At 40.5% G+C, this 27,754-nt stretch overlaps 1 protein-coding gene across 4 annotated transcripts in view; it reads right to left on the bottom strand.

The window, feature by feature from the left end:
• ABL2 (ABL proto-oncogene 2, non-receptor tyrosine kinase) overlaps positions 1-27,754 on the bottom strand; it is a 47,641-nt gene that overhangs the window by 12,100 nt on the left and 7,787 nt on the right. For 2 of the 4 annotated variants that reach the window (XM_054212221.1, XM_054212218.1), the window contains exons 1-4: positions 5,980-15,877; positions 2,089-2,259; positions 1,040-1,335; positions 110-382 (exon numbers count right to left, since the gene is read on the bottom strand). In XM_054212221.1, coding sequence (XP_054068196.1) covers positions 110-382; positions 1,040-1,335; positions 2,089-2,259; positions 5,980-6,088 — 849 coding nt within the window. In that variant the 5' untranslated portion in view covers positions 6,089-15,877. Of the gene's footprint in view, positions 1-109; positions 383-1,039; positions 1,336-2,088; positions 2,260-5,979; positions 15,878-27,754 lie in introns of those variants that run through there. The other 2 variants (XM_054212219.1, XM_054212217.1) reach the window with 1 other exon arrangement.

A 27,754-nucleotide genomic window follows, 5' to 3' on the forward strand; every position in this document is an offset into this window, starting at 1 on the left:
TTTTCTAATATTCATATCATTAGGTGGTATAATGGAGAGCACTACAATTTCCTTACCACTATCATAAATGGTGACCAAATAAAGAGTGCATAACAATCTGAAAACTCACCTTTAATGTTTTCACAGCAACCGTGAGATTGTATTTCTTCCAGACACCAACATACACCTCGCCATACTGCCCTCCCCCAAGTTTGTGCTTCATGGTGATATCAGTCCGCTCCATCTCCCACTTGTCGTGGATGGGGGACACTCCATAGACTGTGGGCTTATTACACTTGGGTGCTGGGTAATGCAAAGTTGTCACCAGTCCATCCGCTACTGTTGAGTGATGGTGCACTAGCTCTGCTAGTGTGCTGAAACGGCTTTCTGCTGTCACATATACCTGTTAAGAACAAACCAGGAATCTACTTAAATGAAGGCAGCTGGAAGCTTTCAGTAACACTGGAAAACAGGTACAGTAAAAACATTCTAGCAAGTTTAAAAAAAACAAGGTAAGGGAACCAGACTTTAGAGTACTTGTTCTCATCTTGTTTGGCAAATTAAACTGTGAGATGTTTACCTGCAGAAGGCAGCCAGATATAAGCTATCACTTGAGAGCAGTGCTGACTCCTGCCTTGTGCTTTACAGGACTAGAAACCGGAATTCTTGTCGCCAAGCTCAAGGCCAGTTTCTGCATCACTCAACTCATCATACTGCTATTTGATCAAGGTTTCAAAATGCTGATCAAAACTGCTGATTTACCAAAGCTCTGCTTGTTCTAAGTGGATCAATGCGAAAGATATCACATCAAACCACAACTGCTTTGCTCTCTAACTGCTTTCAGCCAGGGTAAGTACCACCTGCACTTCTTCCAAAGTGGTCTTCAGTGAGTTACCACCGAAAGCTTGGCACCCATGTTCTTTTTTTTATATTAATCAATCAGTGGACCTGTTTTCTCTCACACACCCCCCACTCAACAGTCTGCAACTTGAGATTCTGTACCACCTCTTAATTAATATCCTTATTTCCTCTCCCCTCAGCATTACCCAGAGATCCTTACCTTTCCATCTGAGGTGGTATTGATCCTGTAGTGGTAAACACGTCCTTCGTACCTGAGCGAGATGGATAGCTGCCCTGGGCTGCTCTCGCTTTCACGAACCAGGAAGCTGCCATTGATGAGACTGCTCAACAGATACTCTGCTGCACTGCGTGACACTGGCCCATGGTACCACGAATGCTTTTCCAGGCTGTTCACTGGTGTGATGTAGTTGCTTGGTACCCAGCCCTGCCCGTTCTTCGAACGTACCTCACTCCATTCACCATTCTGGTTGTAACCCAGGACTCGCAACTTCTCACCTAGGACCAGAAAGAAAAATGCCAAATAAGCACAGTGCAATATATTGGGTCTCATTAAGGGAGAAACTATCAGCTGACTAAGCCTGCGTTTGTAGCTTAACAATGAAAATCTGCAGCAGTGATCTAACTAAACTAGTATATATAAAGTATTTATGAAGTAAAGTTTCAGACAGAATACCTAGGACACTGTTCCCTAATTTACTTGAAGTGAACGATCAACTCAAAAAGCTTCCTGTAGTCCAGCTTTTTAGACTAGAAAGACTTTTTCTTTTTGGAGGGATGAGGTTTGTCTCCATCTTGCCCCTTAAATGGCATTTGATTTAGAACAGTTTTGCAGCAGGTCATATTCTGATATACGTACTGAACAGAAATAGAAAATCTCTGCGCAGTTCTTAATTCTTGATTTTGCTCCAGTTGAAATTCTGTTATCATCAATAATTTAAATGTTTTCCTCTGCCCCACCCCAAAATAGGTGTCTCGCAGGGCCGGTGATTGGGGGAGCCTAGAATGGGAACAGCCGTAGCTGGACTAGACTGTTGAGCAGTGTTACACAGAACTGTGTCTGTACTAGGAGAACTGCCCAGTAGGTGTCTCTCCAACACGAGTGAGAAACCATCTGCCTATAACCATCAGTTTAGAGAATAATCTTCTCTAACTGCACTCATTCCTATTCCTATCCGGGGAAGGATTCTGCTTTCTATTTTCTGTTGCTAATTTTTAAGCTAGTAGCTGTTCTGCAATTCACAGCCTTACCTTTGGTGATGCTGAGCGTGTTGTCGCCGCTTGCTACAAAATCATAAAGTGCAACAAAGAGATTGGGATCGCTCTCAGTGGCTCCAAGCAGGTTCTCCTTGGAGCTCCATCTGATGGCTTCATTCAGTGCCTGGGGTTCAACATCGCAACCATAGGGACGGTGCAGGGCCTCTGAAGAAAGAACAGAAGAGGAAATGACTTTGTGTACCATTGTAAATAGATCAAAACCCAGAGTACAGCAGAGTGAAGCTCCTACTGCATTATATGCTCTTTATGGAAAAGGAACACCACATCTGCACACGTTGGATTGGTGGTTTTCAATACCCACCTTTGCTGACTCTTGATTCTATAGGTTGCTTTTAACAGGGGCTGAAGAAGGTGATTAACTGCCTATATACCAACTAGCAAGCTACGTATATAAAATTTCTATTTAGTATTTTTTATAGTATATATATTTTTATTTATATACACCTCTATTTGAAAGTAAGCATTCACAAATAAAAAATGTATAAGACATTTAAAAAGCACTTTTGTATTATGTGAAGTAGCGAAGGAAACCTTTTGACACTGAAATGTTGTGGTTTATGTCTTTATTGTTTCTATGGCTGAGGTAGATAGCTTGCATCGGAAACCCACATTACAAATACAGGTAAAACACACTAAATTATGGCACACATGAAATCTATAGGTTGGGACAGTAACTGATTCGGTATCAGCAGGAATGATGGTAATTTGTGATACATTTCAAGGCTGTGTAAATAAGAGGTGGAGAACTGAGCGGGACAGACAGCAGAAAGGATGATGCTAGGTATTTAGCAGCAGTGTTTCGGAATGTCCAGGCAATTCTGTTTTGCTGTTTCAAAAGAGAACTGATGCAAACTTGATAGTACAAGGCAGATGGGGGGAAGAATCAGACTTGTTTTATAGACAAAAGAAAAAAGTCCCCACGGTTCCTGTCACGACGAAAACAATCTAAACACACAGGGTTTTGGAAAGAACTGTAGTAAAAAGCAAAAGTGTCTGAACACTTCATGGTAGTGCTATGCCAAGACTACCATTGGCTTTCTAACCCATAGAGAAGTTTTCCAGGAACATGTAGCAGAATAAATTTCAATATTAAGACAAGAGACAGAGCGATGATGTAGTTTCATACATGTGGGCTGCTCAAGGGGGCAAAAAAATATGAAGATGTAAAGATATAAATATTTTCTCGGATGGCACAACTGGCATAAGTTCCTGTCCCAACATACATTTCCAAATTCTCTTGTTGAACTTACTTATGGAAATTCACTGTGAAAAGATTTAACTAAATGCACCAAACATAAAAAATCCTCTTTAAAAAGTTGGATGCTTTCTTCACTTTACAATCATTCCTTTGGCCCATTTCTGAGGGGCTGAAAAGTCAGGCTCAGGGGGATTTTAAGCAGATCACTGCCAGAGAATGTGCGTATATAATACCCCCCTCCCTGCACTCCCATGAGATTTATGTTTGTGAGCGAGAGAGCTAGTCTATAAGGCACTTTAAAAGAGAACAAAGAGTTCAAATGCAATACAGGACGGGAAAACTGGGAAGTCAGCGAGACACAAAACAGGAAGAGGCCTGTGCCAAGTAATAGGCAAGCATAGGCCAGATCTGTGTCACAGGACAGAGCTCAAGCCTGGAAAAAAAGGACACGGGGGGGTTCCCAACATCCCCATGCAGTTTTTTGACTGTATTGTAGGTACACGAGAAAGTAAATGGTTGAGATTTGTTCTGTTTTGTTTTTAAACACATAGTTAAGTGGCTTTTGATTGCATTTCTGGTAATCATTCACAGTTATATTGCTTGCACAACCTGCTCATCTTACAATTACTTAATAACTTACCTCCCAAACCTTGCCAAAGTAGCAGCCTATCAAGATTCTTCTAGCAAGAACAGAAGTGATAGAAATTAAGCTACCAAAATGTCACTTCTTTGAATTCATTATGTGCAGATACAGTATTCAGATACGCTGCCTGTTCCTAACCATTGCCTTTAATTAAGTTTACAACGTACTAACACATCAGACTAGGTGCTATGATGAAAAAAGAGAGGAAATCCCAATGTCTGCTCAGACATTAGAGCATGGCTGCCAACAACCCACTGTAATTTTTTAGGCCTGGGTACGTGCACATGCATGTCCAGTTGTTAAGCACTAGGAAAGAACACCAGCTCCTAAATCCAGCTCTCTTTATGGAGTAAAAATTCGTATTAATTAAATTATACATTCTTTATACTTCTACAGTGTCTTGTGTTAGAAAGTGTGTTTCAATGCCCTAAGCAAAGTCACTCAGCAAATGTGCTGGACAAGAAATCTGACTTCCACGTCTTTGCTAAGGAGCAAACACAAAAGTAGGCAGTGTTTCCAAAATAACCTTTCAGCTCCAAAATACCTTAATGGCGTTTAAATAACTTCTTACTTTCAGTTATGTATCTGCTGAAATGCGAAATGCTTTAAACAAAAATACATGCATTTGTTCTAAATCAAAGCATACTTGAAGTTTCTTTCCCAAGCCAGAAAAGCTCATGAACTGGGCATCCAACCCTACTCCACAGCAGGGAGTTATGCATTTAACCGTGCACTGGATGGGTAAGGCTGAAGCAGCCCAGAGCTGCTGCAGCAAAGCCCGTGAGCAGCCAAGCCTGCCCACGCCGAGCCCCGCAGCAGGCACTACAGCCAAGGCAAAACCAGCAGAAATGCCACCTGCCGCTTAGCGCTGAGCAGCTCTGCCCACATGAAACCATTTGCGGTGCTGTGCTGGATTGCCAGTGAGGATTCAGAGCAGATGTGGGACTACCACTGCTTCCTCGGGAATGCCTGGGAGGCTGGCACACGTTCTTAACACCCATTTTATGTACAAAAAAAGTCAGCAGAAGTTAATGTTTGATGAGGAGCTTCAGTCACTTAGCTATAGTGCTTACCTAAAAATTGCATTACCTAAATAATGCTTTTAAGAGTTCATGTCTCAGTAGCTTCCTTCACTTTTATTTTTAGAGTGACTTGGATGCTTAAGTAACTGTAAAGGTTACCCAATATCTACTAAAGGGGAATTTATCAGGATATGAGAGCACCTATTGCAGGTTATTATGACATAATAACCTACGCTGCTCAATACAGCGTGGCATCTATACCATCCAGCATGTAAGGATATGGAAGGTCAGTGAAACATGATAATTCCATAGACCTCATTAAAGAAAATATGATAACCAAAGCGTATCACAAGCGATACCCCTCCAGCAGAATAGTCTGCAAGCTCTATTCACACCAAGAGCAAGGAAATGAGCTGGCAAGTTTTGGTTTATATCAGCTCCTTTTAAAGGCTAACCATAAATCATATATGACCACTTTCATTTCCTATACAATGGAAAACTTACATCATCATTTACTGTAGAAGTTAATACACGATCATGCAAAGAGGTTATGCTTCATCCATCTCCTTCCTTTTCTTTATTCCCACAATACAGTTTGCTTCTCTCCGGATATGAATGCTTTTCCTATTCTGCCAACATGTAAGGGGTGTTTTTTACCCCACCCTGTGCTGCCAACATGACAATTACCAACCTCTTTGGTTCAAGGGTACAAGGTAGTATACACTAAATCTTAAATTTTAGAATCACATCAAGTGCGGAAGTGGTCTCTCTTTCTGAAATACTGCTCATAAAAATGAAGCTCACAAAAAAATACTGCTCATAAAAACAAAGCATTTAAATAACCCTAAAACCCGGATAAAAGCAGGCAATCTCAGTCCTGTGCATAGCTGGTCTCATACTACAAGACAAAGACAGACTTGGAAGGACGCACATCCTCCTGCAAGCACTCAGAGAAATACAGGAAGGGGGATGGCACAGCATTACATTGCTGAGCATCATACCTGTGGAACTCGACACACCAGGCTCAGAGGCTTCCTCGCCAAGGCAGCAGAGCAGCTTGCCCTCTTTGCCATAGCTGCTAGACTGGAAGAGAACGGTCCCCACAATCATGCTGTGCTTCACAGCAAGCGGAAGAGGCTGCTTGACACGAGAAGCCCTGGGCTGCCACGTTCAGCACAAACACCACCACCACGTGCAGACGGTCACTGCTCGCAAGGCTGGTGGCCAATGGAAAAGCAAGCGCTGCCGAGCCGGCGAAGGAGAAACTGGGAAAATCAAGCTGCGGGTTAGCTTGGTTATTAGCTGGAAGTGAGGGTGGAGCTTCACAGGGAAAGCTGAACAAACAGAGGATGTGGGGACTGGACTGCAAGTTGAAACAATTTTGAGATGAGCTATGAAGACTGAGTTTTGTTCCACTTAGAGTTAGGCAACAAAGTGTTTGGGAAGACAGCAAACAGTTTCCTTGGAGAAATTCCTTTGTACAAATTACAAAACAGATCACCCATTAAGGGGACTGCCCAGATTGATTCATTTTTCCACTCCACATACCATTGCTGGAGCACTATTTACATGAATCAACAGGAAACGATGTTAGTGAAAATATACGTCTAAGAGATGTACAAGCACTGAGCAAGAAAACACTGTTGAACATTTCAGGATTTCAGAAAGAAAGAAAAAGGAAGGGCAGCAGAGTACGCCCAGTGTGAGCTGCATATTTGACGATTTACTACGACTCAGGACAGCTCTCTGAAAGGACACCATCAAATTACCCCTCAAAAAATATAAGATTTATTTAACAAATTCTTTAAAAGCCCTAGTTTTCCAGCAAATGTTGTATGACTTGTGGCAGAACAGGCTCCTCCTAACATGTGGACGAGGAAGGGTTAAAGAGCAAGCCATCACCATGGCAGTCTCACACCTGGGAGGATGGTGGGCCTGCAGAGGGGTATAAAAGGGAGCAGGGAAAAGGAAGCAAATGGTTTGGCCTTTGTAGAGGGAGAGGAGCTGTTGCAGCCCACCAAGAAACAGCAGCATTTCTATAATCCCTGAACTCCACCATTCTGTATGGAAGGCAACTGCACCCTGTGATGAAGACTCGGATCAGGCAAAAGGTAAGAAATTAACAACCTAGCTTATTCCCAATGTTTGTGTTTTGTAAGGCTGTGGATGTGCAAAAACACCATTTAAAACTGTGGCTGTGCTGTGGTGACCAGGAGTTGCTTTTCCCTATGTGTCCTGTGACATGAATTACTTCCCCTGCCACAATCACCTAATGCATGTGGAAAAAATAACCAGACAGAGAAAATACCTTAGGATACTCACACTACTGTTGTCTTCCTAAAGTTCTGACAAGTGGGCAACCTCTCTTCCTCCTCCTCCTCCAAAACCAAGCTCAGTGAATCCTGCAGCATCCTACCCAGCAGTTATAGGTTGAGATGCCTTTAATTAAGATTACCTAGGCTTTACCTCTTTTCCTCTTTGTTTTTGCCTCTTGTGGTTTATTGTGTTCTCCCCTCTCTTATGCGCTCTGAGCACTCTTAGTTACACTGGTATTTGGACTAACCTTAGCTTATCTATTAATATGCAGAATAAGACAGAACAAGATAATACAAAGAATAAGCACAATTTGTAGCAAAAGACAGCATAGCTTCAGAAACAGATGGATGAGCTTTGTGACAAACACACTGTTCAGGTGGGTCTCAAATAGCACCAGAAAATGGCACGCTACATATGGGTTTCTGGCTAAATTAGTCTTAGCTGTAATAGTTAATAATGTTAGCTGAAATAACAAATTTACTTGTTAGTTAAAATACAACAGATGAGTAATTTGTATTTGGAACAAAGAAGGATTAGCAGGAAGTTGGTTTGGATTGATAACGTAACTTGCAAATATACCTACTGACCCTATCAATTTTAGCCTCTGTCAGAAGAGTGTTCTTAGCCAAAGCCTAATGGTTGGTTGGTCTGTTGACAAGCTCCTGATGGGAATCAAGTAGTGGCCAGCACTGGCATTATGGGCAAGTAACATTTTGGCTGTAAGTTTCCTCTAACAGGGCACCCCTCCACCTACCCACCCTCCTAAAGGTTTCTCAGTGGAAGGACATGGGGTGCCCCTGCAGCATGTAGCTGTTCGTAAGGTTCTGTCAAATGCATCCACACAGAATAAAATCAGGCATCTTTCTACCTTCTAGATGAGCATTATTTCTTTTACAATTGATTTTCCTAGATAGTTATTTTACACTGTAGGCTATCACCTTGACATCTGCATCCTATTCCCTTCACAGTAAGTGCACAATATAAAATCTTAATTCTGGTATACTCAACTTCCTTGGTGGAAGAATCCGCCTTTCAGGCACAGCAGCTCTTCCCAGCTCTTTTGACTATTCCCTATGGCGCTCTTCAAAGCCGTTTCCTGAGAGCGGTTACCCTTCCTGTACAGCTTAAATCATCCATTTAGAAGCACTTCTCTATTTTTTCCAGCAGTGGGAACAAGTTGAAAAAAGGGAAATCTTGCTGACTACGCTACTTTGAAATGTATAGATCAGGGAGCTCCTAAAAAATTGGCCATGGTCTGAACTTCTGAACAAAACGTCAATGTCTCTTCATCAAACAAAAGAATGTGTAAATGGAAACAGAGCTCTGAAAAGGATTTGGTGGTGCTGGCAGCAGGCCAAAGTGACTGGTTTGTCAATGCAAGGAAGAGAGACAAAGAAAGGGTTATAGTGTAAATATACTGCATACAGTCTCAATCTGGTATCTTAACATTTTACATCAAAACCCATATGGTGTGGATATGGCGTTCCTTCTTCTGGCTTCTCACATGCCTCTTTTTCACAAAGGGACACTTGAATTCAAGGCCACTAAGATCCCTCCATATGCCACATCTTCCACCTTATTTTAAGTCTTCAAACTAAATACCAATATAAATATCCATGATGCCATTTTACATACAGTCTCATTTTATATGCTTGCTTTTAAGACTACCAAAGAATAGACACTGGTCAACTTAAGCGTATAGGAAGTAGATCATCAAGTAACTAACAACTGTTAGTATAATGGTATTTTCCACTGCATCTTCAAAACATACATCAGTTTACATCACTAGACTTTGAGATCTTTAACCAGCTTGTTAGTGGGAGGATTTCTGCCTTAATGAATACAAGGAAACAAAATTGATAACGCAGCAGCAAGTGGGTTTCCTATTTTGCTGACACGATTGGAACAGCATCAAGTTCTACAGTAGCTTTGTTTCTGAAGCCAAGTCTTGGCGCGTTCTACTAACCAAAAATACTCAAGGCAAACTACATACTAAAAAGCAAACCAATGCTGAACAGGCCAAGTTCCTGCTGTCTAGTAATGTGGTAGCATAGAAGCAGACCTATGAACTTTCTTTACCCTCTAACAGACTTAAGCCCTTACCTAAATGGACCACCTAGTCTTTCTGCTGACATACATGTGGCCACGAAAAACACCAGTTTAAAAGGGTCAGACAGCTCACATATGGCTTTGGTAAAAGGCAAGCAACCTAACCAAATGCCATTCCTAGGTGTTCCTCTCCTGCAAGAGGCCAGACTCTTAATAACGTGGTTTGCTTGAGCTAAGCACAGATCCATAGTTAGTCTTTGGGCCTCCCACAGAGTGGTGCCAGGTTTAAGTACTGTAAACAACCTACTGAATAAAGCCGAGAAATACAGCTCCAAGCCAAGAACTTGGGATGGGTAAGGAATAGGTTTCTATTTATGGTACCAGGCTGGGAGAGACAGAATAGGAGGAGGCTTCAGAGTCAGGGACAAAATTGCATCATGAACAGCTTGCATCATACAAAAAGAAATGTTTCAAGACAAGCTGGGAGCACTGTCTTGCCTCAATTATCAAAATATATCTGAAATGGAAAAGGTTAATAAAAGTGATCTTTGGTATCAGAGAGAAATATATGGAGAAACCTAAAAGCCCTTGATACATCTCAACTCTTAAGAGCAAATTTTTTTTGCAACATAATAAACTGCTGCATAGGATATTCCCCTGCACTTCAATGGTAAAAGTGGTGGGTAAAAAAAAGTGGCACCTGAAGACATGCTTTTTGGCTAGCTTGATATAAAATCCAAGGGAAGACAAGGCTTGGGTTTTTGGTGTTACTGAATTTTAATTGGTAGGAGGACAGAGACAAATTGATCTCTATTGATTTAATTACACCAACGTATGAAAAATTCAAGACATTGTCTGTCTACCTGAACATTGCAAAACAATGTTGTAGAAGGAACAGCCTGCGTTCTGTTTCATTGATCCCAATTATCCTCTCCCATTGTTATTAATGCTATCAAACAAATAGAGGTGTCCCTCAGCCCATTTCTTTGCTCAGATGTCAGTGACACACATGCATACCACTTCCCCCAATGTCAACTTAATGCGGAACTTCTCTATTTTTTCCTCAACCAATATCTGGTAAAGAAGTATCTTTTTGGTGCAGAATCCAGTATGAAACAAATCAACCTTAAGCTCCAAAGTATTCATTTGAAAACCTTCATTCATCCCTTGTTGAATGCATGATGCTCTTCAAAGATCGATAGCTGTATAGGCTGTAAGTGACCAAACTTTCTATTGAAGCATTTGGTAGCACTGGTGTTTTAAGAGAGAATCTCATAGTAGACGAAGTGTTGATGATCTTCAGTACAAACTCTGCTAACTCAATAGACTGGCTCTCATTACCTCTAAGACTTTCTGTCCTCACGGAACTCGGGCAGGAAAATGACTCCTGGATAAATGCAGTTAGCAAAATGATGCAGGTTTTTAGATGCACTTAAAAACCACTTTAGGGTGAGGAACTTGTGAGCGCAGAAGAGCTGGACCTAACAGTTACTAAAAGGTGCAGTGGATGTTTCCTGTCACAAGTACTGGGACTGGTCAGAAGCACCAGAATCCACTCGAAGCACCAATCTGACTTCTTTTAATGTGCCTCTGGGTAAGGAATCAAAACCCAACAGCACAACAGATAATAAAAAAAACCCAAAAACAGTTTCCTGAAGCGAGAGAGGGATTTTAATGCAATTAAAATGATATACAGAAAAAGGATTTTTCTAGAACAAAAAGCTACAAATGTAACCTCTTTGCAAAATTCTGAATACTGTATCAAAGTGTTTGTTACCTCAATTACTAAGGATCTGTTCAGCTCCTATAAAGCTAGTCAGCTTTGCAATTGCTGGTATCTAGAAACAAGCAGAGAGACCACCCTTTAGATGCTCTGCATTACGTACCTGTTTCCATTGAGTACTGAGGTGATGAGATTCCAATCTTTGTTCCTCTGAATCCTGCCTACAGTGGACAGTAACTACTCCCACATTGACAGTTTTAGGGAAAGGAGTGCTATGAAGGGATTTCAAAGATAACTGGGAAACTGCATACGTGAAGATCAAAAGTCTATCTGACATTCTTCCTCTGTCGTGGTAAGTTCCAGTAAACCTCTCCAGTTTGAAGGGTGAGGAGGATTAGGTCACCCAGTCCTTCTCCAGGAAAGGTGGGACGGTCAAACATTATGACAGCTTACAGCAAGTCACTTAGCGCTTTTTTTAATCAGTACTGTGGGACAGAAGTTGCTTAATGTGGATTACACTTCACTCCAACAGAATTCCTGAGGAGTCGTTAATCCTGGCCAGATCAAAGTCAAGATATTGTCTACTTATAAGCAAATCCAATGAATAGCTATTTACTCACAGGGTTAAGACAAACATTTGAAGTAAGAGCGCTTCTGCAAAAAGACTACTCGAAAAATCATGGCTCACCCAACCCCTAAGCAAACCAGAAATACCTCCACTAACAAAGTCTAGCTGGTGGGAGGTTTATTTTGCAGATGTAAAGGTGATCAGACCTCTGAGTTAACATGACATATATGTCCAAGCTGCTTTCCAAGTGACATAATTACATTTTATTAGAAGTCTTACAGCATTAGGTACTCTCCTTAGACCCAGCACCTGGAACAATGACCACATTAAACTGTTTCTCAGCTGGCTTTCTGAAATTTATTTTTAGCCTTTCTAGTCAGAGGGAAAACTTGGGAGGGCAGAGACTAACTCACTGACTTGCAATCTCAGGAGTGAAAGAAAATGTCAATTTAACAGCCCAAATTTGAGTTGATGTCACATCTTGAGGCCCAAGTAATTATTTTTGCAAGCGCCTTGGACAGGCAGCACTGCTTACCTTTTGGAGGATATTCGGAGGGCAGAGCTCCCCAGGTGAGCTGACATAGCTTCAGTTTCCAGTACATGAGTTTAATTTTTTAATGGAATTCCAAAAAGCTTGCTAGCACAGATGCGACTTCTCAGTTCCATCCACCTACACTGAATATGCAGCAACTGCCAAAGCTACACAGTACTTCTCTTTTTAAAAAAAAAAATCTCTAGCTAAAAATAAATCACAAAACTGTCAACCTCATTTGTCAGCAGCCAATATGCTGTTCAAGCCATTGTCCACAGCCATTTTCTTCTCTTGAACAAAGAAGGGGGTTCATTTTTAAAATATTTACTTCACTTGACTAAAATACTCCTGTGATCTTGCCTCCTTTGAGATATATTTGTCTTAGAAAATAAACCAGCGTTTCCTTTCCTCCAAGAAAAGCCGAGCTTTACCATGAATACTTGCCCAAAAATTGCATGCCGTCTTGTTAACTTCGGAACCGGGGAAAACTCTTAATGTGATGCTTGTCAGGAAATCCCCAGTCTGACATTCATCCGAGCTCTGTCTGAGGGAGTTTTAGTTGTCTTGCTCCTTCTCAGCCCTATGGGCTGATTCACTTTTGGGGGGGGACCAGTGTGAACGCGCATGTATGAAGTCAGAGAAACACATCCATTGCACTAAACTTAGTTACTGGCTGCTGTGCCACTTCCCCTTGGCAAAATCCAGACACTTGTCATTGGCTCCGCTGATGAGACAAGGGACTCCATTCACCAGCGCTGTTTCCAACAGCTGCTACAAAAACAGGGTAACACATACCCCAGCCTCGGCAGGAGGAGAATTCCTAGCTCAGCGCCGACAGCTTTGCAGTTTCAGGCTGTGTCACTGCATTTGCTTTTTCAAATCTAACAGCGGTGTTTAGCCCTCGTGTGTCTGAGGCCAGTATTAAGACAAGAATGTACTCACTGAAATAACATTTTTTTGGAAAAATCCTTTCTGGGTTATGGCAGAAATAATACAGCTTTGAAGGAAAACAGATGACAGTGAGACTGAGCAAGTTCAATACTGCTATTCTAGCAGTAATCAAAACTACAAAAAAATGATTGTTTGAATTGTGCTGTAGTAATAAAATCAGTTTTACTACAAAGAAGGATAACTGTAAATTAATAGTCAAAGATTATTAATAACTTGAGTGGATGCAGATTGAAAATGCTAATACAATTAAGCAGGTTTGTGATTGGTGTTATTCAGTAGAGATCTGATTTTTTGGCAGAATACTAGAAGTAAAACAGTGTTGTAAAAATAATTTACTGAAGAGGTAAGACTAGCTAATATAGTCCACTTGGAGGAATTTTGCGCAGCTAAGATACAAACGTGTATTTTATGTACATCTGCTACTGTAGTGGTAACATCTACTGTAAAGCTGGGCATTGAGATTACTTTTTCTTTTTATGAGGCACAAGTACTTCTTGATTGCTAACGTCAAAGCTATACAACATTTAAAGGAAGTACGATTGGAAAAACAAGTCCTGCCTCTTGGATTTAGCAGAACACTTAAGAATGTCAAAAGCAAGTCAGCTAGCTGACAACTGGGATTCTTCAGTCACATAACAACCACCGTACTGGGTCACTTACAGCCCAGCATCCTGCTGTTGCCATTGCTAACAGAAGCTGCCTGCGGAAAGGATAATGATATTATTCCAGAATACTTTCCAAGCCTCCAACATGTTGCAGCTCAAGGTCTTTCTGAGCCAGAGCTGGTGGTTTTGTTAGTTAAACTTACTAACAGCCTTCTTCCATTATCTTGTCCAGTTGCTGTCTCAAGTAATGCAAACAAAACTCATCAAATAAACAATATCCTGCTGCAATGTTATCAATAGCTCAACTGCACACTGTAGAATAAAGAACAGGCTCTTACTTGTTTTGAACATGACATCTGCTAGCTTTGTTTATCTTCAGTCTGTGCAGTGGCAAATCCTGAACAATCACTACCTGTCAGTGCTTTCCCTGCCACTTGTGACTTTTACAGTCCTTTGTCTTATTCTACCTCAGCCACCTCTCGTCCAGGCTGAAGAGTTTGTCTTAGGCAGTCCAATGCTGTTATTGTCTTTGGTCACCTTTAAACAGTCCTCCTTTGAGTTTTTTCACCCCTCCAGGTAACCAGATCAGAATTACATGCAGTATTCAAACCATAGCTTTGTACAGTGGCAGAACTGTATATTTTTCTATTCCTAACGCTCTTTTTGAATTATAATTCCAAATGTTGTCATGATACTGTCTTATTACAGCTCAGAGATTTATTTCTATGGTTGTGGTAGTCAGCTCAGAGCTAGATACCTCATACGCAAAGCTAGAAACATTTTCTTCTGTGTACCACCCTCCTCGTGTTTACACTGAATCTTGTACTGCTTCTTCAACCTGCAACCTTCTGCAATGCTTCACTCAACTTTTGTCTCTACTCTCTGCAATGCTTCAGTCAACTTTTGTCTCTACTCTCTTTAATTACTTACTATTTTTAGTAACTTTACCACCTTGCTATTTTCTTGCTTCCTCTTCACATCATTTGTCATAGTCTGATAGCAACTTTTAATTAAAAACAGGTGAATTGAAGAAAAGTTCGAAAGTTGAGTAAAAAACATTTTCTTTATTCCTATTTGATAGCTGTTTCATTTCTAGCACCTTTTCACTAAACAAAAACATTAATGTGTTCCAGCAAGTTATAGGCTACAATCAGTGCTTAGTACAGCATATGATCTTGTTAAGTCATCAGATACTGCTGTCCTACTGTGAGGAGCATCTTAAAAGACAAAAATGACTTTGCAAGGGAAACCGCTGAACTAGAAGACCGGTTAAAGAAGATATAACTGTCTCCAGGGAGAAATACTGCAGGAGATGGGAAACTTGAATATGCCTGGATGCAAACAGAGCAGAAACATCCTGTAGATGATGTTTTTTTTTTTTTCTACTAATTTGTTTTCAGAGCAGTAAAGAAAAGCAAAGTACAACAGTGTGGAAATGAGTGACTTAATTCCCCAGAAACATCAGGCCAAATATCTTGACCAGGTTAAAGACTGGCATTTCAAAAACCAGAAACTGCATGTAAAATGCTTAGATTAACCTTAAATTAAGCTAGCAAGGACAGACTCTGATCTACAGACAAACATAGAGGAGGTAGCTGCAATTCCAGATTTATCTAATATTTGTCAAAAGACAAATCCACCCAAGAGACAAGATCTGTTGCCAATTTACAATGCTAACCTGAACACTAACAGTTTATTTTTCTATAACACTGCAAACATTTATTTCCTACTTGTGCTGGGGAAATACTGAAAACAGTTATATGGATTTATCTAGGATCATAAAGGGTTTTGAGGCAATCGTACTAAATGAAATCCTATTTTATTGAATTGGTAACCACAAAACCTTCTGTTCACCTGGAATAAGAGGAGACAGACAATGTAAGCTGTATTGTAAGAGTCAGGCAGCTTTTCAAGACTGGATTATGCGCAGTAACTTAAAAGCATGCTAAGACTAACAATGAGAGGGGAAGGGACTAATGCTGCCTTAGCCCCTTCAAAATGCAGATGCTCTAAAAACAAAATATAGACAAGTGTTCTTTTGGACTGCTTCAGCGATGAAGTTCAACTGAGTGCTATTCCCCCAGTTTTAACCAAATCTGGTCCTCTTTTGTTCTCATTTTCACCATGCTGCTTAGAGGTTTTTTGAACCAAAACACCAAATGACAATCCCTTCTAAAACAGATCCAGCAACTAGAAAAAGCAAAAAAAAAAAAAAAGATTTCATTTTGTCACTTGCTTGCTACACAATTACTTGACTAATTTTTCCTGTTCAGAGGGCGAAGCAACTCCTCAATGTTGACACAGTGAGGGAATAAGACCCACTGCTAGTTATTTAAAGAGCCTTCCTCCCACTTAATGCTGGCATAGCTGTCTGACACATCTCTCCTGTTGCCAGTATTTGTGGTGGTACGACTGGGATGCTCAGGGGATTGGTCAGTATATTGTCAGCTGTTTTTAACTGGAGGCTCTAGCTTAGCTTTAGACTCTAGCCCCTATTACTACTTCTGCCTTTAGGTGCCACCTCCCCCAATGCTTAATTTACTTTATTTGCTATATATATTCTGAGGGAGGAAGGAAGAGGGAAAGGGCTGGAAATTCCCAGTGGGAGGTCTAACACTGCAGCTCACTCAGCAGTTTGTTTCCTCTCCCTCTGTAAAGTACTGGTTAGTTCCTAAATTGCATCCATCTACAACACCAATTTTTGTGGATTTTACTGTGGATAGTAACATGTTTCTCTATAGAGCCAGGGACTACAGCACATCACGAACTGGGAGGATGCATCAATGTGCCTTGCCTTGCCTCTTGTGGCACTGAGTTTTTACAGCTGCAGCAATGGTAGCAGTGACACATAGAAATGTATAGAAACTGCCGTTCAGGTTAATATGAGTTTATCACTGATACATGACGTGCGTGAACAGAACAAAAATATGACTAAGTCATACAAATCAGAGAAATCAAGCCATTCATATAGCTCATAGGAGTACTTGCAGCCCACAGGAGGAATATTATCTGTACTCTGTTATCACCATCAATCAAAGAATGGGGAAATTACTGGGGAAAGTACAAATAATGGGGAAGCGCAAGATGACTTAACCTAAACTAGAAAATAAGATCTCTGACAAAAAAACCCCTAAACATTAGCTACATTCAGTTTCATAGCAGGATTTTTCAGTTGTGCTATACAGCTTGCTTTGAGGGAGGTATGTAAAACTGCTTAATTTAGGAGGGTGGCTTTATGACACATAAATTTTGAACTGAGATTGAGACCAACATCTAATCGTGCCATCCAGAAGGATGCTTGCAGCATCCCCACATCTTCTGGTTGTGGAAGGCCAAGAAAGGTCCTTTTATCTTGTTAAGATACATTTTTTTTTTCTAATTCAGCAGTTCCACCTCATTCCTTCTTCCTCCCACTCCACAGAAAAACATTCCCAGTTGCTGCTGGCCTATATAGGTTGTCAGGACAGCTGACTGCTTGGATTACACAGAGTATATTGTATCCCCTCAAGAACCAGCCACACCGAGTGCTTCCTTTGGGGCCAGGGCTCAGTACTGGGCTGATACCAGCACACAGATGCCGTCTTGAAGTTGGAAATTCCCCGACAACAGGCAGTCCTGCAAATACTTGCCTCAAAAATCATTCTCCCTCTTGAACCTCATACAGTACAAACTAACTCCAAATTAGATATCTGAGTAACCAAAAGCATGGTGAACTTGTACTCAGTTCTGACTTAGCCTTTTAAAGCAAAGGGACAGAATGCTGTCTTCTACCTTTTGTCCAGGTACAGGGAACTAAAGCTGCTCTGGCTTGTGGTAGCTTGGGAGAAGATCTTTCAGTTACATTTCTATTATTTACAGCAGTTACCTATGGCAATCCTGTATTTAAATGTTTTCAAAATAACCGTAGCTCTCCTCAGTGCAGTAGTTAGAAAGCAGAACAATTACCATCCCATGTAGATACTGCTTTCAGCAAAGGGCTTCTCTGTCTCATCCTTATGGAGACCTCTTATTTAGCACTACTGCAAGACAGTCAATCACTGCCAGCTTCATGAGATGCCACTAAAGCCCTGCCTTTTAGGGCATTTCTCTATCGGAATTCCATGCTGTTGTGACATGTTACTTAGTTCTCAAATTTCTTTGAAAAACTACAGGTAAACTACAAGACATGCAAAGAGTTCAACACTTGCCATTGGGCAAGCAGTGGAGCACCCAGAAGCAGATACAATTAACTTCATATTGAAAGCTGCTGTACCACATAGGTTTAAAATGGGTCTTTCAGCTTAGAAGGACTTTATAGAACCAGAAGCTAATTAATATTTGAAAGTTATCTGAAGGGTCTTTAGAATTAATGACGTGTTTCCTGCTCATCTACATCGTTGCCAGAAACAGTCTTCCCATTGCATTCAAGCTACTTTAAGCACTTAAAGCCAATATCACTATGGGCTGCTTAGGAGTAAAAACTTCCTGGATAGGTTATAGAACTGAGCAGATGCCAAAACTGTCAAAAACAGCAAGGGAAGTGAGGCAAGGAAAGAGATCTAAGTCTCTTACAATCTGAAATAAACCATACAAGCATAACAATGTTAAATTTTTATAAGGCCTGCATGGTCAGTCCCTGAAGAACTGAACTAAGAGCTGAAATTTAGAAACCTGGAAGCAGCCAGCACACTTACATCCCTCCAGCAAGGATGCTAAAGCTCCTGCATGAAACATCAGCAGAGACTCTGAGGCAAGCACCTCTTAAGGTCATGCCTTCATCATGAACAGCAGACTGCCTGTGCCTCAAAAAAAGGAAAACCTCTAAAGCACCCACAAAGACCAAGTGAAGCACCCATGAAGATGAAGACTGAAACAGAAAAGATGAGAGCCTGGAGAATATTCTGCATAGACTACGGGGGAAAAAAATGTCACTAAAAAGACCAGTAAATAAAACCTGCAGGGTCACACCTCAGGTTCTGAAGCTGGAAAAGCTGAGTAATGGCAAACATCAAATTGTCATGATCAAATACACCAAGCAAAATCACCCCTCACAAGGACTGACTAATCTAGGTTGGCATGTTCTCTTACTAGGAATGTCAAATGTGACTGTTAGTTTGAGAATTGGGTCTAATTAAAATGCAGCAGCAGATTACCAGCGCAAGAACTTAATTCCTAATTACTAGAGAAACTAGACTCAAAGATTTATTCATGGAACTGAGAGTCTTCTGGGAGAAACATTGGTCAAATAATCCCTTTGGTTATCTAACTTTAAGTTCACACCTAGTTCAGCTTGAAGGACAGCCAGCCTTTTCCTCTAGCTGTCAGTCTCATCAACTCAATGACAGCAATGAAGAGCTGCTGCTCATGGGCACTGGGTTATAATCAGCTTTTCATTCAAGGCATACATGTGTAGCATGGTAAAAGGCCATTAAGGCCAAGAACCCAATGAGCACTTAAGTAAAATATGTGTTAAAAAACCCCACCCTTAAACCAGGTAAGAAGTGATCATACTCTTAGAAACCTGAGGAAGTAACCTCTTATGACGAGAATAGTGCCTTTGACTCTTTAAGCATCTGAGTTAACTCACTTCTGAATTTCAAAGATTCTAAAAGGACAAATTTCAGGGACTTGTCTCAGATAGTAGCGTTGCTAAAGACATACAATGCGAAGTGTCTGCGTATAGCCCTCCCCGAGGCATAAGAGACAAAACCACTGAACTATTTTGCTTAGGTTTTGAGGGTGCAGACTGGCTAAGTGAACCCAGCAGGCGACTGCTGCCAGATGGGTGGTGGTTTCCCCAGCTCCCAGCTGCCTCCTCTGCTGCCTCCTGCATGCTCGCACCCACGTTCATCTGATGTGCAGCAAGCTGGGTCAGGAAATCAAACCAGCACTTCAGAGTTTTCTGTTGGTTTAGCTCCCTGGACTGGCTTGCCACAGAGCTAGATGAGAACGAGTACTGGTAAAGGAGCACAGTGGTTGTGGGGACAAGCTTCTCTTCTGACAAGTTTTCACTAATTCAGCTTTATCGTGCTGTAATTCAGATACAGGGTTGAATCCCTGTTAAGAGTTTACTACATGATTAGGTATTTTTTAGATCAACTTACAACCCCCTCCACCTTAGAAAAAAATTAATGCAAGGATTCTTACTTTGAAAATCCCTGGTGAATCTTTTGAAAATTATGTATTGTGAATACTGTAGACAGATTACTTATAACGGACTTCATACTACTGGTGCTGCTACTGTTGGCCCCATTAAGGGGAAATTACATTAGACACAATAGATGCATGCTCTAGCAGCAGGACTGAAACTGAATGACTCACCCAATTACACTATATGGAATCTAATGATTTAACTTCTAAAGAAAGGGCAGGGCTTCCTACGTAGTGACAGGTACAACGTAATTATGGCGAAATGGACAGTCTTGGCTTTGTTCTTAACACATGAAAGTGGTTACTGTAATCTAAGACAAATACATAAAATGCAGGTTGTCCCTTTAAACTGGGAGGAAAAATATTCAGGTCTGGGTGTGGAGGTCTTAGACCAGTTTTATTGGGCACTTTGCCACTGTTATGAAAGCAGTATATCACAGAAGGGTGGTAGCCTACTCTCAAGGAAAAAATACAACCGGAAAAATCAGTGTGTGCAAAAAAAGTTGTAACCTGGGCAGGGGAAAAGAGGAAGGAGAACTGAGAGCACACTGGTAGAGCACAGAAAAGCACTATGGTCTATATGAGCATTATCTGTTTAGAGGGATGTGGCATTCACACAGGCTCAGACCAGGAGAACTCCACCTCTATGAAGAGGTTAGCATTATCTTGACAACCTGAATGGGGATATGTAGCTCTTATAACCATCACGAGAGACTTATGAAAAGAAACACTTCAAACAACTCCTTACCCTAATTAAGATTCAAAAACTGAGCCTTCTGCAGCTGTTGAGATTCATCTCCTGTGTTTGTCTGGAGCTTTGGGGTGGGGATCACTGTGGAGAGCACAGACCCTGGCAGACACAAACGCTAACTGCGCAGCTGTCTCCGGAGGCACGCTGCTGAATGGGCTCGGCATTCCTCCCCGGAGACCAGGCCTGAGATGCGCAGTTGTATTTTTTCAGATTTAAAATTGCAGGAGTGCTAACATACAAAGTTGAGAGGGAACACATGTGATGTGCCTGTTCTTTTACACAAGAGGCAGTCAGGAAACAGCAGCATGAGTATCTCACCCCAAACAGTGAAATCTTTCTAAATCTAGGTAATTGCTCTCTGGAGGCTGAATTGTTCTCCAGATTTGTGACAACATGCAGTGATATTTTTCCCATGAGGATATTAATTCTTGTAAGATTTATTTCCAAATCCTCTGGTAGGTAACTATCTATCCTGCTCAACTGTCTACAACTAAACAATAAGACCTACAATTTTTGCTGAAACACTTTGTTAGTAATTTAAGAGAAAGACTACGTACCAGATCTGAGGCTGTTTTGTACCTGTTTTGTGGGTGACTACCCTCACTAGTGCTAACCATGCTGTACCCTTCACTAGCAGTAAATGCTTATTCTTGCATGGATTAAATTCACAGCCTACAGAACATTCTCAGTTGGGGCATGCTAATATTATGACTTGATACTACAGGGGATATTTTTGTAGCACTCGATATATTGAGTGCCTCACAGTTTTGATATTTTATTCTCTTGACAGTCCTACAGAGTAGGGTAAAATTTGTACTATGCAGAAAAAGGTCTAAAGCAAAGAAACAAAGTAGTTTGCTAAATATCAGACTGAAAGCTATGGCAGAGTGGGACTCAAACCAGTGATGATCATCTGTCCTTCCTAAAGTGTGATACTTAGAGCTTTTGTTACAAAATCCTTACAGTATGTATCTGTCAAATGAATAAGACTCAACTACTGATATTCTCTAAACAGAAACTCCTACACTTCTTAGCACTAATGAAGTAGAATTAAAACCAGTAGCTTTAAGTTCAAGCATCAAAAAAGGAAGAAAATCTGTCATAGGAGTAAGTATAATAGAAAGCCTCTACAGTCAAACTTGAAAAAGAAAGTACGATCCGGTGGAAAGGGTGCTGTGTTAGTAGTTCTGCAAGAGACCTATTGCATAAACCATCTTGTGTCCTCATGCCTCTCACTTATCTGTTCAATAAAACACTGTCTTCCTTCTATAAACTTACTACTCTAACAGTGTGTGTCGGGGGGCGGGGGGGGGGAATAGACTAAATACTACTACGGAAAATAGTTTTCTTACTGCAGGGATTTTTACTCATGCCAGTATCTAATTTTTTTTATATTTAAACAAAGATGGTACCTTCATGGGGAGAAACAATTTTCTTCAATTCCTGCATGTCTGTATTCCTGGTTTTAGAGCTGACATCCTTTGCCTGTCAGCAAAGGCAAGGAATTTGGGAAAAAGCTTTCCCCAAGAACAGAAGAGAGTCAGACAGAAAAGGCACTGTGCATCACCTTTCTCATTTTCAGAACAGCTATGGCTCCAAATAAAGATACAGGCAGCTGAGTAAGAATACTAAACACTCATAGGAAAGGAAACAGTTCTTCCTAATTTGTCGCCAGCACCAGTTCCTGGATATTCAATTCTGTTTCCCTTTAAGCCTCAGACAACCTCATTTCACACAGTATTCATTATGGAATGACACTTGTTCTCAACACACAGGATCATTACCTAATTTCTAAAAGCACAAGAGCAATCCCTGGAAGGGCAACCTTCAGTTTGGTGATATGAAGCACTGCTGTACCAGAGGGGTTTATTCCATATACTAAAGCCTGCTACTCTATTAACAAACCAAGATGACGCTTCTATAATAGCTTTTATGGTTTCAAAAGTTACAAGCCCACCTCCCTGTAGGCTCAGGGGGTGGAGCATAGCAGGTCACTGTGTGATGAAGAGTGTTTTAATCTTTCTGTAAGAGGAAATAATGGATGGGTGGATGTAACAAAGCTGGATGCCAAAGCCTGAAATAGGCTTATAACAAATTAGGAAAATGTAGGAAACAACCTCATAACAAATTAGGAAAATGTAGGGGAGAAAAGAGGGCAGCTACACCATACCAGAAGTCATGCCTTTGCTTTGCCATGATAGTACGTAAGACAGAAAGTCTGTCTTGGTTGTATTTGAAACAGATTTTCATATCTCATTTCTAGTGGTGTGGTTTAGGACTGATTACTGTGTTTCTTTCAATGTGGCCTTTTGCTGACTAGTATTAAAGGGAATAAGTGACTCTTAGGAAAAACACAAATTCATCCCAATTTAGTGTTAACAACTACTCCACAGCTGAGCAGTCAATGATGAACACCACAGCGGTGTGAGGTGATCTTATTTTTTTGTAATTACATACCTAAGCCCTAAACACCAGGTTTGAGACCTCTTTGCAGAGATCTTGTCTGCCAGCCAATAACCCAACTGCATGAATGCTCACTGCAATTCACTCTTTTGCTTGTATTGCTCTACTGTTAAACAACCAAAGACAGTATACTGAAGTTCTCTATCTGTTGCTAATTCACTGTAGCTTCAGCCTCTTTATGGACGTTTGACAGATAACATTCAGCAAAGCACGGTGCTTTGAGCTTCCATTTCAAGGCAAGTCAAACAATTAACACAAACACTAATCTTCTTTCAGACCTATTATCATGCCACGAGTATTTTGAAAATACAGGCTAGAACCACAACAAACACATGTTTGTCTAACAGCCTACAGGATGAGACAAGAGTGCATCACTGAGCATTTAGCCTGCAGACAGCTTTTCTGTGTTTATGCAAAAGTTAAGTCTAAGCATCTCCATAAAACAAGCAAGCATTATTGCCGTTTTACAGATGAGAAGTGCACAGAAGCAATGAGAATTAACTCTTAATTTGAGGGCTCAGATTACCTAGCCAGAAGTATCAGATTTAATGTCTTTTCATGCTCATGTTGCCTGCATACTTACACATAAACAAGCTGGAAAACTTCTCTTACCGGCAGATGAAGTTATCTAGGATAAAGCCCGACAGAAACGGAACAACTAAAAAGGAAGCAGTTTGGCTCTTAAAGCAAAATGAACAGGAATTCCCTTAAATTTTAAGATAGTTACATCTGCCTTTTGATAATTGGATATTGCCTGCTTTCATAAACCAAAAGTTACTTAAAACACTCTTAATTGTAACACAGTGATGATGGGGGGAAAAAACCCTCTACTTAACAGAAAAACCTTGTAGCAATGGACAAATTATGTCAAAGCATTGTAGCACCCTCTCGTGGTAGGCTGGATAATCATGTTCTCCATAAGCAGCTGCAATTGATCCTTTTACCTTCTTCAAAATTCACACAGCCTCCTGTGTGCTGCCCAGGCTCCTCAGCTAACGTGGGAGTTCTGCCCAGCATAAGGCTGTGCTCCTTCAGACTCACCTGCTCCCTGCTGACAACGCGGTGCGTGTTTCAAAGCCTGCTTCCCTGCTCGAACATAACAAGGTGAACTCTGGGTGGAGAGGGGAAAGCAAAAGCAAGCAGAAAGGCTCTACAAGAGGTTCCTCATAGTCAAATGCTGTTCCTGTTCAGGAACAAAATGCTTACTGGCAATGGCTCATGCATATCAGCTGCAGTGTAGCTCTGTAACAGATGATGCACAACAGAAAACATGCTAATATTCAGCACCTGAGGATACCATTCCCCTATGTGTAATGCAAGAAAACTACCAAAGCTCACCTGAGTCTAAACAGCTTATAATTATGCTGCCTTAAGGCATGCTAGTTTCCATAGCCAACAACACAAGTGAGTATAATAGCAGGGCTAAGTCCATCTGCCTGTGGCTGAGCAGGTACTTAGAAGCCAGTTGAGCATTATTCTGGAGTTACGCTGCGCCTAGAAGCAGTTATATGCTTTTTCACCTTCCCCTAAAATGAGAAAAACATTTTATTTAGCAGAAATGCTAACAAAGCACACACACGAAAAGTCATTGCACCTCTACTGTTCATGGTGCAAGCTTGTGTGTTGATGGAAAGACACATACAAAGTGTCTTATTCAAATTTAGCTTAACCATTTGACAAAAAATAGATGGAAGCTATGCAGACTTACATCAAAATAAGAAAGAATTAGAAGCTCTGTACAAGACAACAGACAAGCTTAGCTCTGACAGACTTAAGCCTCTGGCCTATTTCAACTTCTCAAAGAATATCTGTACTTCTAAATTGCAGGAATTATCACACAATTAAATGACTGATTTAGAGGGCAATGCTCTCTTTAAACATTTTACCCCTAAAGAAGTTAAATATATTTAATTATGATGACCTAAAAACAGAAAATGAAAAAAATTTACGACAAAACAGATTTAGTACTGTTATGACAAAGGCAAGAATTTAACCTGCTAAACTTCTCTTTCACAAGACAGCCGTGGCAGGCTACACAAATCTTCATTTATGCATCTACTGATTTTGCACATCAATCCTGAGCCACCTAGTGTACCTCTGGAAGGAAAAAAAACTATGAAAAGTGGGCTAGTTGTTCTTCTGTAGTTTATATCAGACTCAAATGTATTAGTTTACTCAAAAAAATAAATCTCATTTTCTTTTACCATGAAAAATCAGCTCCTTCCTCACAGCTACATTGCAAACCTTAATACCCAGTTTTTTGAGATCCTGAAGAAAAAACCTAAATATAACTTAAAATACTAGCACCGCAAAACACTATATTCCATTTTCCTATTTATTCTAAGGATCTTCTGTACACAAAGCCTTTTTAATCTAATGAAGTACCTCTGGTTTCTCTGTTAACTCTTGGTATTTAAATAATAACAAAAAAAGCCATAAATCAAAATTAAGTAAAACCAACAAACATCATCCTGAATAACAAGCATACAATTTATGATTAGTGGAAAAGTATATTGCTGTGCTTCACTGGGTAATTGGGCCAGAGCACAGGTTTCACACTGGTATCAATTACAAAAGCACTGTTCATCCCTCCCCAAGCTGTACACATCTTTTGGCCTCAAAAAAAGAGAAAACCTACCAAAACCCCACTCATCTACCTAGCCAGGAGAAAGCAGAATAATTCTGCAGGGCCTGCAGAGAGGTCGCTCTCACTATTTATATATGTTACTGCCACAAATGATAAAGCTCACCGTGGCTTACTTGATGCCAATTCTGTCAATAAAAAAGCAGGTTTGAAAACAAACCAGAAATGAGTGGTATCACCACAAAGTGATCAAACAAACAACTTCTGGAGCATCTGTTCAAGGGCTTGCCTATACCACAGCCTTTATGCTTTGATCAAGGTGCCATTTTAAGAGTAACTTTACCAAGACTTGACTCTATTAATATCAACAATATTATAAAGAGCACATGTAGGACATTCAGCAATTTAACATTCAAGTTTGAAGAACTTGCTATTTTAACTTTAGTATCTTAAATCTGAGCCCAAGCGCTGCCAACTATTAGACTGAATTTTTTTCTTTGATGGTTTATAGATGAAAAGATGAAAAAACTTAATTTATAGGAGAAAAGGAAACACAAATCGGCTCTCAGACAAAGGACGCTGTTTCTCTTTCACTTGTACTGAAGTAGAGCTTTACAATTAAAACCTGTATTCTAAGAAAAAACTGCATCAAACGCAAGCGGTAAGTCCATGCTTATGCAATCCAGCTCAGGCCAGTACAAGCTTGAGTTCTGCTGCGTCCAGTGACTTAATGGAGGACGGAAGCTATACCACTAACCGTTTCAAAAGATCTTCAAGGTTATTCAGATTCAGTCCGTTTCACTCTTCCTAGATGACTAACTTGTAAAAATTTTAAAAACGCTTACATAAACAGACTTCTTTTACTGCTAAACAGTCAGCATAGTTTCATTAATTGGCAAGTTCTGACATATTAGAGTGCTGGATCGGAAATAACACTGTAAAAATTATTTCTTTTGAAATCCCTTCAAGGCTAATCCAGTTTTTTTTCTATTAAGTACACTTCAGAAGTACCAGTATAGCTCTATCTTGTCTCTACTTCTGCTCTTGGCTTTTCTAAGTAGCAACACAAAATTGATATTCTCATCAGTTGCACAGCCTCCCACAGGTTTCTGAATAGCAGCAGTAAAACTGAACAGTCTTGTTAACTCCATGACACTGCTGGTAAGGAAAATGAACCCTAAGCAGCAAAGCCTTTGAAATAATCTTGAGAAACTGAGTTGACCCTGTAAGCTAAGAAAGGCCTCATTATATTAATTTACACTCCAGCTTGGGTTTGAAGGGTTATCTTCACAATCCACGGGCTACAAAATTAAAAAGTATAAACATTTTCCTTTTTTGTCTAGAAAACAGACCCGCGCTCTGTAAACACCTTTCGGACCCCCAATGTTTAAGGTAAATGTAGGAAGTAATACTAATCTACTCGGATATGACAATATTTAAACAAGTTCTAGGCTAGGCCACGTTCGAGTGTACACAGATTTGTGACGAGGAAGTGTTTCTTCACTTTGCAATTCCTGTATGTTTTGGTGTGCATACTGTACAGGCACAGTACTCTCTACAGTCAACTTCTCCAAAAATTATGGGTCTAATTGAACACAGAATCTGAAAAAACAGGAACACTTCATGGCCTATGCTACATACTACCACCGTAATAGCAAATATTAATATAATTTCTTTCAACCAGAAGCAAGCCTGACACCTGTTTCAAAATTAGCCATGGTGCTGAGCACACTCGACCTGCAACGAAAGTGATTATTGGTATCTTATGCCAATTCACTGTAAATCCCACATATGAACTCTACAGAGTGTATACGTGTTAACTCTTCAAGTGTACTTGATTCTACCTCTGGCGAGAAGGGAACAAGAGGAGGAGATTTTGGTGGGTTTTTCTTTCCCAAAACAAACAGTCCTGCAAGTTAACATTTGGTTGTGTTCCAGGAGCTTGGAACTCTCATCTTGTTGTTCCTGATCTCAGTCATCAGCCATGTCAGCCCTGAATTGGTCAGGCTGTTGGACTAGATGATCATTGTAGGTCCCTTTCAACTAAAACAGTCTAGTCTATTTTATGGAGGGAAACCCGCAACCAGTATGCTGCCCACTACAGG

This window comes from Rissa tridactyla, chromosome 8, assembly GCF_028500815.1.
Source record: "Rissa tridactyla isolate bRisTri1 chromosome 8, bRisTri1.patW.cur.20221130, whole genome shotgun sequence".
NCBI classification, from domain to species: domain Eukaryota; kingdom Metazoa; phylum Chordata; class Aves; order Charadriiformes; family Laridae; genus Rissa; species Rissa tridactyla.